The 14,222-nt window shown below is 54.4% G+C and overlaps 1 protein-coding gene across 1 annotated transcript; it reads right to left on the bottom strand.

Moving 5' to 3' along the window:
• Positions 1-729: 729 nt before the first annotated feature.
• On the bottom strand, positions 730-11,777 carry Cibar2 (CBY1 interacting BAR domain containing 2). The gene is made up of 9 exons (XM_038313349.1): positions 11,758-11,777; positions 9,198-9,432; positions 7,126-7,194; positions 6,940-7,041; position 6,557; positions 4,137-4,246; positions 2,968-3,081; positions 1,780-1,881; positions 730-846 (listed from the first exon to the last, which is right to left on the bottom strand). The coding sequence occupies exons 1-9, from the start codon at positions 11,775-11,777 to the stop codon at positions 730-732; spliced, it is 870 nt and encodes a 289-aa protein (XP_038169277.1).
• Positions 11,778-14,222: the final 2,445 nt, after the last annotated feature.

Here is a 14,222-nt window from a genome sequence, read left to right on the forward strand (position 1 = left end):
CAGGGATCACTCCACACATGCTTCTGGAGGTGCCCACCCACCCTCTACCTACCCCCACTGTGAACCTCTGTGTGTTTATGGCCTCATGGCCATTGTATAGATCATGCTATGTCTGTGTAATGGCTGAGATCTGTGCCTGTCTGCCAAGTCCGTGTATTGAAGAGTTAAGTCCTGGGGTGCAGAGCCTGCAAATGGTCCTTGTGGAGGGGTTGGAAGGCAACCCCAGCAGGGGTCCTGAGCTTACAGAAGGGGACATTTGGGCACAGACTTCGGTGCACCTAGGGAGAACACCGTGGCCACAGGAACAGGCTGCACGAGCTAGAAGCTGGACAGAGGCCTAGGCTGCCCCTACCTCTCCACTCAGGAGGAGCTAGCCTTCCAAAACCTACTGTGGATGGCAGCTTCTGGCCAGGGCGGTCTATTCTTCTGCTGCTTTAGCCTCCCCGTTGGTGGTACTTGACCGAGAAGACCCCCAAAACGAATCCACCACGCTTTAGCATTAACACGTGCGGAGACTCCTGTCCCCAGACAAAGGCAGGAAACAGGCAAAGCAAGGATGCAATCAAGAATCACATGTCTCTCGGTGACACCAGGAGTAGGAGTCCACAGAGCAGCCTGCTGTGCTGATAAGGGAAGTGAGGCTCCAGGGATCCCTGGCCCGAGGACACAAGCAGAGCCCACTAGGGTCCAGGCCAGCCTAGGCCTTCCACCTGCCACTGCATCGTCTTCCTAGTCACGGCGTCCCTGCTGCTGTCCCTTGAGGTCCTCCAGGGGGATCTCCTCCACAGAGTCTGCCTCGCTCTCCTCCTCGTCTTTTCCCTGGTGTGCCACAGTGCTCTGAACACTCTGAATGGCGGAAAGAAAAGTCACAGCCACAGCATCCAAACCAGGAGCAGTGGTGACGAGGAGCTGGAGAGGTGACTCTCCTGTACCACTATAAGGAGTGACTATAGCTATGTCCCTCTCCCTCACGGTGTCCCCCTCCCTCACGGTGTCTCCCTTCCTCACGGTGTCCCCCTCGCTCATGGTGTCCCCCTCCCTCCCAGTGTCCCCCTCCCTCCCGGTGCCCCCCTCCCTCCCGGTGCCCCCCTCCCTCACGGTGTCCCCCTCCCTCACGGTGTCCCCCTCCCTCCCGGTGTCCCCCTCCCTCACGGTGTCCCCCTCCCTCACGGTGTCCCCCTCCCTCACGGTGTCCCCTTCCCTCACGGTGTCCCCCTCCCTCACATTGTCCCCCTCCCTCACGGTGTCCCCCTCCCTCACATTGTCTACCCCTCACGGTGTCCCCCTCCCTCCCGGTGTCCCCCTCCCTCCCGGTGTCCCCCTCCCTCACGGTGTCCCCCTCCCTCACGGTGTCCCCCTCCCTCACGGTGTCCACCCCCTCGCAGTGGCCATCTCTCTTCACTGTGACTCTAGGACCATGCCTGCCCTTTCCACTTCCTTCTTGCAGACCCTGCCAATCTCCCCAAGGTTGTTGGCCTAAGGCTGGCGACAGGGAGCCACTCCTGAACCGTCAGATGACATTTGCCATGTGTGCCTTACTCTTAACATCTGAGAAGTTATGAATCTGGCCCAGGTGGGATCAGGTCAGACCCTGTCATGCCAGACCCCTCACTCCCGTGCACTCCCCTCAGTGTGCCTCTGGGGTGGTGGCCCAGTCAGGCAGACACGAACAGTGCCACCCCAGTGGTGTCCCCACTGTGCCAGCTGTCACCCATCCATCCACTCCTCTGGTTTCTTCACTTTGTCCTGGATTGACTCCCATGATATGTAAGTGCTCACCTGGCTGACCAGAGACCAAGGGACAGATGGAGAGGGGCTGGTGTCTGTGGGTGGCCGAGCTTCGCTGTGCCCATAAATTCCATGCATCTTGGCTCTGAAGTCCTGCCAAGGAAAGACCAGGGTGGATGGATTCAGCTTGAAAGCACAGGAGTGAATAGGAAGCAAAGATAGGAAGCTATGAAGCCTCTCTGGGCACTTCCTGTTTGCTATTTTATAGACCCTACAGCAGCTCCCCAGGGGGTGTTCTAATCCCATCAAACAGATGGGAAAACCCAGGCCAAAGGCACCAGGTAACACAGGGAAAGCATTGGTTAGACATTGCTCTCCACCCCTAAAAGAATATTATAGAGCTGGGACGTGGGCCACATGCCTGTAATCCTAGCCCTGAGGAGGCCAAGACGGGAGGATCACAACTGAGGCTATCATGGGCCATAAAGATGAATATGAAGCATTGGAGAACCTGGGAGTTTTCTGTAGCCTTCTGTGTGGTTTTAAAGCTTATGTAAAAAACGCTTTGATGGATCTTCCATCTCCCATTCTGTTCTTGAGTGACAGCCTTAGCGGGTCACCTGTACCATCCTGGCAGGAGCACACAGAGTGACTTCCTCTTGACCCGTGTCTCAGGCTGCTGGCTGGTGGAAACCATCCACCACAGGGAACCTGGGGTAGGTGCGAGGCTGTGGGCTTTGTGGACTCCTGGCTCAGTCACCAAGCTCCACACCCATTGGACCCCCATACTGCCTCCTAAGGCACCTTTACCCTTTCTCTATGTCCAGAGAACAGCTACCTCCCATCAACATCTACCCACACAGAAAGACGCCTTTGAAATAGCCGGGCTCCAGACTGTGACCCAAAGCCACAAGATACAGGGACAGATGATTGGCTCACAGCATTGATTTGGGGACCCGAGCTCTGCAGATAAAACTTGCTGCGAATCTAATCAGCACAGCTGGTGACAGTCAGCGCTTTGAGCTGAGAGCTGAGTGCCAGCCACAGAAAGCTTTTGTCCCAGCTGTCTCTCTTCAGTACTAAACAGTCCTGTGATGCTGAGGAGGTGACATTCCAGGTGACCAGGAGAAGAGTCCACAACGGGGTGGCATCTAGACCAGCTGTTTGAAGTAGCTCATCAGAACAAGCCCTCAAGCTAGATAGAAACCCACAAAAGCACAATCAAGCCCAGGGACCCACCTGCAGGTCTCGCTCCAGGTCGTAGCTCTCCAGGGTCCTGAAAGCGCTGGAATACACCTCCACTGCCTTCGCGTGGAAGACCATCTCAATGGTCACAAAGTCAGAGAAGATTCTCTGCCAGAGAGAAGCCTGGTCAGGGTAGCAGCGCCAAACAGGGTCACACTGTGGATGCTGAGCCACATCCCTGAGTCTTTTTAAATGGGGGAGGGACACAGCCCTCTACCTAGAGGCAAGAAGACCCCACTGGTGCCAAGTTACTTTCACATCGCACTGACAGTGCCCGCTTTTGGAAAGCCTCCTAATCGAGACACCAGTTCCAAGCTTTATTCATTTATATACTCACTCATTCACTCCACCAATACTTCCCAAGTACCCACAACTGCCCGGGCCCTGATGATGTGGGTGGGGGGGGGGGTCTAGCTGATCTTCTCTACCTCAGAGATAAAGAGGGTAAACCCAAGACAGAGGCCTGACCCAGGACACAGCATGTGCTAAGTCCCTGGGGTAGAAGGAACCTGAGCCTTAGCTTTGGGTGGGGGTGACTGTGCAGGAGGCTAGAAGGCCCGGATTGCTGCCTTGGGAGGGGCTGTTCTCTGACCCTGGGACAAGGTGCGCCAAGGGTGTGAACACCAAGACTGATAGATCAGAACTGTCTGTCAAGAGGCTCCTGAGGTTTAAGGGTAGAAAAGAGAGGACTGGAGGGTGGGGCAGGCAGGGACATCGTGGTCAGTTAGTCCTGTGAGAGCAAGTGGAACTTGACCTAGTATCCCATGATGCCAGGCAGGTGGGGTTCTGGTGGAGATAAAGGAGACCCTGCCTTCCTCACAGCACCCCAACATGGCTGCTTCCTAAAAGGGCTTTTAGAGCTTCAAGGGGGAGCTAGGTGGACACACTTGGGAAAGAAGAGCAGGTGCAGGAGGGGACAATATGGACAGAGCTGCCTCAGTATCCTCTCGGTTGGGAGCTGTGTCAAGAGCACTGAACAGCTGGGTGAGGCCAGCCTACCCCGAGCAGACAGGCTGCCGCTGCAGCTAGGATCAACTCTTCCCCAGAGCCCTGGCCTCTGAGGGCCCTGTCGTCACACAGTGTGTGTGTGCCTACTCTCAAACACGGGAATTCACACCCACTCACGTGCATGCACACACTCACGCAAGGCTGCCACTGCCTACCCGGAGGTCCTTCAGCTTCTGCTCCTGGAAGGCGTCCACTGTCTCTGCCAGGTGGTGGGTAGAGCGGTTGGTGTCCACAGAGGCCCTCTGTGCACTAGTCTCCGCCTGGGCTCGGGGACACAGGAGTAGGAAGTGTCACAGGGTGAGCCTGGACCCGAGATAATATTCTGGGTCATTCTCAGTCCTGCCATCTCCTGTGGGGCACTTTCTCCTGCCTTGGGTGGTCTCTTGTTAGCTGGGTCATTGAAGGAATAGTCAGACAGACATGGTGAAAGGGTGTTCACTGGGGCTGGGCAGACCTGCTGCTTAGCTGTGTGACCTCAGGCAAGTCACTTAACTTCTCTGGGCTCAAATTTTCTTGCCAGTTGGGAGGCAGTTATGAGACGTGCTTGCAAAGTTGGGAGAATTAAATGGTAAAAGCTGGGGATCCGCTCCACAGGGGAGCCCATGTTCAGCATGTGGGGAGACCCAAGAGCCTCACAGTCAGCTCCAGCACTGCCAGCAACAACTGTCATTCCAAGACAGGCACTTGCTGGTCTGAGCATTAATCATTGGAGTTTTCGTGTTCTTGGTAACTGATTCTACCCATGGACAACTGCAGGTGAATGGCCCACTCCCTCCACACGTGACAAGTTGGCTCTATGCCAAGACCAACCCCTGAGCAACCTTCCCTGGAACTAAATCCTGAGTTTGGGGTTTAAAGGCACGTGTGAAAGTGAGCAAGTCACCCCTATGGGCCTCACTTTCCTCTTCTTTAGAATGGGGCTCTAACACCAACTAGATGTTTGTGAAATGGAATTAGGGTCTGGTCCCCAGTAAGGGAGGGGAGCTGGGATCTAAACAGATGGGTGACCAGGAGGTAGAGGCACTGGCGGGGCCTGGGATACAAGTCAGGTGCTTGCTCTAGGCTGAAGGCCATGCCTGAGCCCCTCGCTTCAGGTGTGGTACTCCCCATGTTATAGAATGAACATCTAGAGGTGTCCACCTCCTAAACCCTGTGTCCTGTGCTCAGGTCAACAGACATGGTAAAGGGCACTGCACACTAGGCCGCAGGCTGCTGATTTACCTGACCTGAGGTACGTAGTGATCCTGAATTCTCTGATAAAGCACAGGAGTGAGCCGGAGGGGAACTGGGGGAAGGTGTGACTGCACAGGAAAGGTGTGGGGAGGGGACAAGGACTGAGGGGACCAGTGGGACTGTGGCCTAGATGCTGGAAGGGGGGGCAATCCCCTAGGTTCCAAGAGGTACAGCCTCCCTACTCATGATGAGGCCAGAGAGCCCCTTGTTGGATTCTAACTCCTGTAACTCCTGATCTATGAGGAGGGAGGGAGGGAGGGAGGGAGGGAGGGAGGGAGGGAGGGAGGGAGGGAGGGAGGGAGGGAGGTAGAGAGAGAGAGAGAGCACAAGACAGTGACTGTCTGTCATCAGAGAGAAACTATGACTTCTGTTCCTGAAGAGCCACTCTGAATGAGGCTGCTTTCACAGTGACAAGCAGGACAGAGACAACTAGCCCTCCATAGTCCTGCACCCAGCCAGCTCACAGGCAGGCTGGTGCCATGGAGAGATGTCAGGGCTTTCTCACTAAGACTGGGCATTCATACCCAAGCTTGCCTGAGTTTGCTTGGGAAGTAGGGCTGGGGCTGGCAGTGGCTACCCTGTGATCAGGATGCAGGTGACCCCACAACTGGGTGGCTTGCTTGACAGAGCCCAGACCTCCTGACCCTCCGTAACTACCCTCCCCTTTGCCTCACCTTACTGTGCTGAGCCCCGTGGGCACCGTGGGCACCGGCCTCACTGGTTTAGTCTCACCCACCCCTCCATGAAGTCTTTGTTACCTGTATAAGATGCAGAGATGCTGCCTGCCCAGGTGGAAATGTAGTGCACGATACTCACCTGGGACTGAGGAGGGCTGTTAAGGTTTCAGGTGAAGCCAGGTGGCCTGCAGGTTAGATAGGTACCCTGATGTGGGATTTCCCTCTGTATGCTATGAATATGTTTTAATACCATTGGTTAATAAAGAAGCTGCTTTGGGCCTATGGCAGTGCAGAATAAAGCCAGACAGGAAATCCAAACAGAGATTTAGAGAGAAATTAGGCAGAGGCAAAGAGATGCCATATAGCTACCGAAGGAGACAGATACCCCAAAATCTTACCAGTAAGCCATGAGCCTGTGGTAAAATATAAAATAATAGGAATGGGTTAATTTAAGATGTAAGAGTTGGTTAATAAGAAGTCTAAGTTATTGGCCAAGTGGTGTGGGACAATTCTGTATTCTGTCAATTAAGTTCTAAATAAATGCTGATTGGCCAGTAGCCAGACAGGAAGGATAGGCGAGACAACCAGACAGGAAGTAGAGGTGGGGCAATGAGAACAGGAGAATTCTGGGAAGCAGGAAGCTCCCTCCGCAGTCCTGCCCAAACACTGAAGAAGGAAGATGTAACCTGCCCGCTGAAGAAGGTACCGAGCCATGTGGCTAACATAGATAAGAATGATGGGTTATTATAAGTTGTAAGAACTAATAAGAAGCCTGAGCTAATGGGCCAATCAGTTTATAACTAATGCAGACTCTCTGTGTGATTTCTTTGGAACCTAGTGACTGTGGGAACCAGGCAGGAGAGAAACCACAGGTAACAGCCTAGAAGTGTTGTAATTGATATAGTTTCTGTGTGATTATTTCAGGTCTGGGTGGCCAGGAAACGAATGAGCAGTCTCTGACCACAGTACCCCCTTGGCAGCCCCATGTCCCCAATCCCTCCAGTGCACTGTGTGGAATGACCAACCTGCCTAGCAGGAGAAAGGATACAATCATTTGTCGATCTGAGGGTGACTTCTGCCTTAATTTCTCCAGCTTTTCCAGTTGTTTGATCTCATTATTTTGGACACGTTTACATTTCTTGATATCTGCCTACACAGAAAAAGAGGGCCGTTTCCTAGGGATACAAAGGGACCAGGTCCCACTCCTGCGCACCTTGAGGTGCACCCAGCTCACCTGGGTCTGCTTTATCTGGGCACCATAGAGCTTCAGGGGGCTGATGACCTTGGCCTCCAGCCTCTCAACCTGCAGGGCACATGGGACAGCGTAAGAAAAACAGAGAAGACAGCTCTATGACCAGCTACCTGCACCTCCAGGGGACATACACGGGACCCACACCAGGAATGGCGAGGGCCTGGCCTGGCCCTGCCATGAGCTTGTTCCCACTAAGCAGGCATCCCCAACTGTGCGCTGGGATAGTGACTGTGCCCCCGACTATCTCAGCAGGTTAATGAGACACTTACAGAGCCTGGGAGGACAACAGCAGGCACAGATCTTAGGGGTATCACTCGGGAGGTTGACATGTTCTGGGGACAGTTTATGTGGGGAGTCCCATCATGACAGAGACAGGACTTCAGGCCCTCGCATCTCCTGGGCCCAATGCAATTCTGGGCTCCAGATGGCCTCAAGGTGTTGAGATGCTTGGAAGAGGAGATGGAGGTTGCACGAAGCAATGACTAGGATAGGACTCCAAGCTGATCGCTCTTCGTGACCTCTAGTACTGGCGGGGCCAGTGAGCGAGCACAGGAAGCAATGCAAGACCCTCAGACCTCATCCCAGGCTTCAGATTCCAGGTTCTCTTAGCAACCAGCAGCTCAGGAAGAAGAGAGAAAGGGGAAGGCCCTCCCCTACCCTATGATGGTTTACATTGATTGTCAACTTGACAGGACTTAGAATTCCCTAGAAGGCACACTCTGGCCACGTCTGTGGGGGCAGTTTCTAGATTGGATTCATTGAGATGGGAAGACCCACCCTAAGAGTGGGTGACACCGTTCCATGGACGAGGGTCTGAACTGAATAAGAAGGAGAAGGGGAGCAGAGCACTGACATTCATTTTCCTGCTTCCGGACTACAGATGTGTTGTGACTAGTTGCCTCATCTTAACCACCATGACGGAAACCCTTCTCGCCTTAGGTCATTCTGTCGGTTGTTTGACTGACACAATGACAAGCTAATACACCCACAGTGCCCACAGGACCCTGAGGTGGCCTTGCTCTGAGTCTTGAGGCTAAACCAGCAGAGGAGTCCCGGGTCAAGGTCTGTGGAGGGCCAGTATCTGGGCAAGACAGAGAAGTCTGTCTTCCTGTCATGGCTCTGAGCATCTTGGGGATCAGACGCACCAAAGGAACAGGAGTGAGTGGAGCGCCACTAGGCCATTCTTTTCCAGTGTCCTGGACCCTTGAGAGGAACAGTGTCATGGTAAAGGGTCATGAAAGGGACAGACTGACCCCTTCCTTTCAGAAAGTTTGGTTGCAATTCCTTTCTCTGCCCCTTTGATGTCCTAAATGCTTTAAGAACGTGATGTCCTTCTTGGGTGGCCGTATGAACTCTTTCTTAGGCTTAGGGCCAGCTCTCAGCATGGAAGGCGGGGAGGAAGCCAGAGGCCTGCAGCTGGGTGGGATGCTGGCTGCCACTCAGTTGCCCAGCACGGAGCTAGAAGCTTCAATTTTCCCACTGGTTAGAGAAGGGAAGGGTGCCTCACACTCGTAACCCTGGCACACAGGAGGCTGAGGCAGGAGGCTGGCCTTGAGTTTCAGGCCAGACTAGACTACAGAGTGACCTTGTCCCCTCCAAAAGGACAGTGGGCATAGGCAGCCACCCAGTGTCCATGGGGCATCCCCATGTACCATTGGAGAAACACAGCAGCCTCTTTCAAGTACAGTTACCCTCTATCCCAAGAGTGTGTACCTGCCTGGCTATCTGTGGGTATGGGAAGAGCTGTCTGTCATCCAGCCTGTGCTATGTGGACCCCTCTGTAATGTTCAGCCACAGCATTCTTGTATCTTCCTCTCTGCCAGCCACACAGGATATTTCTGAAAAGATCACTCCACCGCCTCTCCTTCATCTTCTCTCTACCCCCAGGAATCTATGGTCCTCATGGGGCCGCCAATAGGCTTCCAGGTCCCCTTGACTGGAATGGTCCTTGTGCAGCACATTGAAGCTTTCTAGCTCTCCACCCTGTCACCAGTGTGATCCTGAGGGGAGAGAATGCTCCAGCTCTCACTTCCGACCCAGGCTGCCATGCTCACCTCTGCCTGCCGGTAATCCTGCACTTTGGCCAGGTCCTCGGCAAAGTCTCGCATGGTAGCCCGAAGCTCCGGGTTCTCAGTGTTGGCAAAATCCATGAGCTGCTTCACCAGCTGGTCGGCCTTGTCGCGCAGCCGGGCTGTCTTGCGCGTGTAGGAGGCCAGCAGCGAGCAGAACTGACCGAAATACCTCTCAGCGTTGGTCACAGTGTTCTCCATGGCCTTCACCTGACTGTCCCTGGGTGGGAGTGATGACACCAAGTGCAGACAAGGTCATGGTCCCTGGAGTCACCTTACCCACCTCTCCAGTGGGCAGGCACCACCCAAGCACCTGGTCCCCAAGCACCTGGTCCCTGGGTGCAATAATCCTTGGGCCCATTGAGGCAGAAGACAAGACCTGCCTGTGCCCCATGGTCAAACAGCAGTAGATGGGACTCAGGTGGGGCCTTTGTCCCTGGGGCCTGTGAAGGGGTACAGCACCCCACACTCTTGTACACACCACTGTCTCAACTGCAGAGGCTCCTTCTCCAACCCTCTCCACTCCCATGGGCCCTCCCCGTGCTGTCCACTCTTCCTCCCTTTTGAGAAGCTTTGGGTTCAATGAGTGACCTTTGAGGGAATCTATTTGAGACTAAAAGATAGTTTGAGGCCTGGAAAAATGGTTTAGTGGGGGAAAAAACCACTATCAAAGACCTAAGTCCAGATCCCCAGTTAAATAGAGGGGCTAGAGAGATGGCTCAGTGGTTAAGCATGCCTATTGCTTATAGAAAAACCCAGATTCATAACTGCCTGTAACTTCAGCTCTAGGGAATCTGATGCCCTCTGCTGGCCTCCATGGACGCCTACACTCGTGTGCACAAATCCACACCTGTATACACACATATATAACAAAGTATGAGCCGGGCATGGTCACGCATGCCTTTAATTCCAGCACTGGGGAGGCAAATCTCTGTGAGTTTGAGGTTTGAGGTCAGCCTGGCCTCAATAGAGAGTTTCAGAACAGCCAGGACTATGCAGAGAAACTGTCTCAAAAACAAAACATTATTTTCTCTCTCTCTCTCTCTCTCTCTCTCTCTCTCTCTCTCTCTCCCTCTCTCTCTCTCTCCCTCTCTCTCTCTCTCTCTCTCTCTCTCTCTCTCTCTCTCTCTCTCTCTCTCTCAAAAAAGGTCAAGAGTGACACCACATACACCTGTATGTAACCGCAGTATTATGGGGCATGGAGACAGGAGGATGACTGATTTGCTGTCTGCCAGCCTAGTACCTGGTTCAGTGAGAGACTCTGTCTCAAGGGAATAAGGTGGAGAGTGACAGACACCAAGAGTCCTCCTCTGGGCTCTGCACAAGTGTGCACAGGCACACACAGCCAGCCACATACATGTTATAGACACAACTTATTTTTAAGAGGACTGTTTTGCACACCCTCTCTCCTTCCCAGTCTCTTGTTCCTTGCAGTCCATTTGGTACCAGAGATGCTCCAATAGGGAGTCATCGCTGTAGACAGCTGTGATGACTCCCACTGGGTGCAGCATGCCCAGATGTGACAGACGCACAGTGCCATGTCCTCACCAAGCTACCTGGAGAGTATTTGGGCCCTCGCTCTCCCATTCTTCCTGGTTAGTCCCTCCATCCGCCCCACCAGCCCTGAGCTCCTCTGTGGAGCACCTTGCAGACTGCCGACCACTGCACTCCACACCCTTGCCCTCTCTGACACACCTACAGGGCTCATGCCACCTCTCCCATGACCCATCCTTGTCCGTCCCTGACCCCTTCTGTGTAACCTACCCACACCCGGTGCTCAGTGATAACACAGGGACTCAGCCTTCCTACGTGAGTTCAGGGGCCTGCTGCGGCATCTGCCTCCTTAGGCCTCCCCCCACATCCCCCTCTCCCAGTCCCAGGCTGTTGCTGTCCTTTGCAGCTCTCGCTTTCTAGAACCCGAGCCACTCCTGCCCCGCCCCCCCCCCGACCTGTGAGGAACATCATCTCCTAATGAGCCTTAACTTCGTAGTTTACAAACGCTCTGGTCACACTCCCCCAGAAGATGTTGCTTTTAAATCAAGTAAACTGAGTTCCAGAGGGGCAAAGCATTCTGTCCAAGGGCACACAGCAGGCCGGAGCCCAAGGCAGCATCATTCACACACAGGTTAGACATGCAGGTCCCAGGCTCTGGGAAGCAGGCCCCTTGGGGTGAGACTGGGAAGCCAACTTGTAAGAAGTACCTTAGGTGCATTCAGGGCACCCGGCCTCTGAGCCATAAGGAGACTCAAAGTCAATCAGAGAGGGCAAATGACAGTGAGCCTGGGGTATGAGGCAGAGCAGTGGGCAGGGCACCTGAGGGCGAGGTCTGGGACCTGAGCTGTCAGGGGCTTTCTAGGAGGCACGAGTGGGAAGCAGGGAACAGACCCTTGAGTGGCTGTACCAGTCTCCACACAGCAAAGGCGAGGCGGGCAGATTGGATCCTGGAAACCTCTGTGGTCCAAGCTCTATCCTCCCTCCACCTAGAAGGGATGGCGGGACGCGCGATCCCGCCAGCAATTCCCTCCCAGCAGCGCAGGCTGCTCACCTGGAGAGGACGACATTCATTGTGGACAGAGGCAATTGCCGCCTTGATCTTGGGGAATAAGAACAAGGTCCCGGGGGTTCCCTAGGCAGAGAGAAGTCAACCAAGGCTTGGCCCAGCTGTGTGGTCTGGCTGGGCGCAAGGGACTCTGCTGCCTGGTTGCCAGGCAACGGACCATCCCAGGCAAGCCCTGGGAGGAGCCCTGCTGGTTGCCGGGCAACCAGGGCCTCCCCTGTGGGGTGAGGAGGGCTTGCTTTGGGCTTAACTGCACTCTGAAATGGGGCGGGGTGGGGGGGAGGGTAGTAGAGAGACTCCACATGTTTTCGAATATGGAACTTCTTGGGGTTCAAAGAGCCTATGTTCACCAGGAGGGGACAGGGAGAGCCCTGAAGGCAGCTTGACTGGGACTTCACCCCGGGTCCTGGCACAATATGTGGGCCCCAAAGCAGAGGGCCAGGTGGGCGGGGCCTAGGAGCTAATGTTGTCAAGGGTGAGGTGGAGAAGTAGACAGTAGAGGAGGGGACAGCGGGGGAGGGGTGGGCAGAGGACTTGCCTGTGAATGAGAAGGAATGAGAAGAGCAGTCGCTCAGAGCAGCGCTTAGCATATCACGTGGTCCTGGGTCTCCCTGAGTGTGCGACTCCCACCGTTAGAGTTAAAGGTGACCCCAGTGTCAGAGCACTGAAACCCCCACCACCTCAGCTGTATTTGACTCATGGTGAGAGGTCTATGTGTCACAGCCTGTCATTTCACATAAGATGCAAAGCTGCCGGAGTCATGCTCAGGCCTGGCGGTGGAGGCAGAGATAGCAGGCGGGATGCTGATAGCTCCCTGGGGTGACTGTCACACTGGGTCAGCTTTTTGTGCGTTCCAGCTCTCACCACGCTGGTATTTGCTTTTAAACACTTAATAAGGCAAGGACTTTAAGGTCAGCTGCACCAGGTTCAAATCCCACACTCCAGCTCTGCTGTGTGACCTGAGGCAAATCACGTGACCTCTCTGGGATCTAGACCATTACCTAATTAGGGAGATGGAGCCCCTGGCACTGTGGTGAAGAGGTAGGGTGGGCAGGACACTGGGAGCTTGGTACCTGTGCAACTGGCCCTCAGGAGCACACCTGTGTTATGTTTCCCTTCTGGGGTGGGGGGAGAGCAGGTCCCCTCAGACAGCATACAGACAAATCTCTGCGTGTTCTTTAAGGTACTGTGACTTCTGTTTGGGGCTGTCACAGCCCTTACTTCCCACGGGGGTTCTGCCAGTCCTGTGGTTTTCTCTCTGGGTAATGTCAGGTTGTGGTGCCCACAGCCCCAAGCCCTGTTCTACTCCTTCCACTCTGGGCCTCTTGCTGGGCTGAAAAGAGTCTTCCCAAAGCACACGTCTGCCCTAGGCCTCAGGACATAGCCTTATGGGAAATGAGATCTCTGCACATTGGATGAGCAGGGCTCACTCAGGGGCTACTGCTTCAGCCTGCGGAGGAAATGCACCCACAGGACACCCGCCCACCTCCTGAGCCCCTGCGGACCCATTCACTGACAACTGGTGGTTTTTCTGCCGGGGGGGGGGGGGGTGTTAATGCCCCAAGGATATGGTCAGATCCTGGGTGCAGGAATGGCTGAACCCTGATAGCCACAACTGGCCTCTGATAACCAATGAACTGGTACATCCATCCCTTCATCCGTCTGTCTGGGATCTTCTCTCTCAAGGGATCAATCAGCTTCCTCAGGAAGCTCTTCCAGGAGTCAGCTTCATCCCAGTCTGTCCTGTATTACAACATGTGACCACCAGAGGGCAACAGAGACCATGCTCAGATTCTCCTGCCTGGGGCGGAGGGACCGCAGAGGGTACACAGGAGGCTGGAGACACACGTGTGACATAGGTGTCGTGGACAGAGTCTGTGAAGTCTCATTCACTGGAAGCCTTGAGAACCTCATGGCTTCTGAAAAAGAAAGACTGCCTTGAGCTACGCAGAACCAAGACATCTGGTGGCCAAAGAGGGTAAGACTGGGCCTTCAGTTGCCAACCCGCAGAGTCCAGGGTGGCCACTGGAGGGCGCATGCTCTCTGTCCTTGTCTTCAATTCCGTCTGTTCTTTTCCTCTGTTCTGTCTCTCCCTGTAACTCTTTGTCTCTGTGTCTGCCTCTGTCTATCTGTCTGTCTGTCTCTATTTCTATCTCTGTCTGTCTATCTGAGTCTCTGTCTCTTTGTCTCTCTCTCTGCCTGCCTGCCTGCCTTTGTCTATCTTAGTGTGTGTGTGTGTGTGTGTGTGTACCCCTACAGATGAACATATTGCTGAGCCAGATGGGACAGGGACAAATACTATGAGGCCCAGCTTGCATCTCAGGAAGGCAAGGCCTGCGTCCTGGTCACTCCCCACTCAAGAGAGGAGCCCAGCTACCGTCTTGCTATGTTCTCCACAGCTACACGTGTGCTACGTGGGACCCTGTCATAGCTATAGATGGCTTTTCCCTGTA

This window comes from Arvicola amphibius, chromosome 15 (assembly GCF_903992535.2).
Source record: "Arvicola amphibius chromosome 15, mArvAmp1.2, whole genome shotgun sequence".
NCBI lineage: Eukaryota > Metazoa > Chordata > Mammalia > Rodentia > Cricetidae > Arvicola > Arvicola amphibius.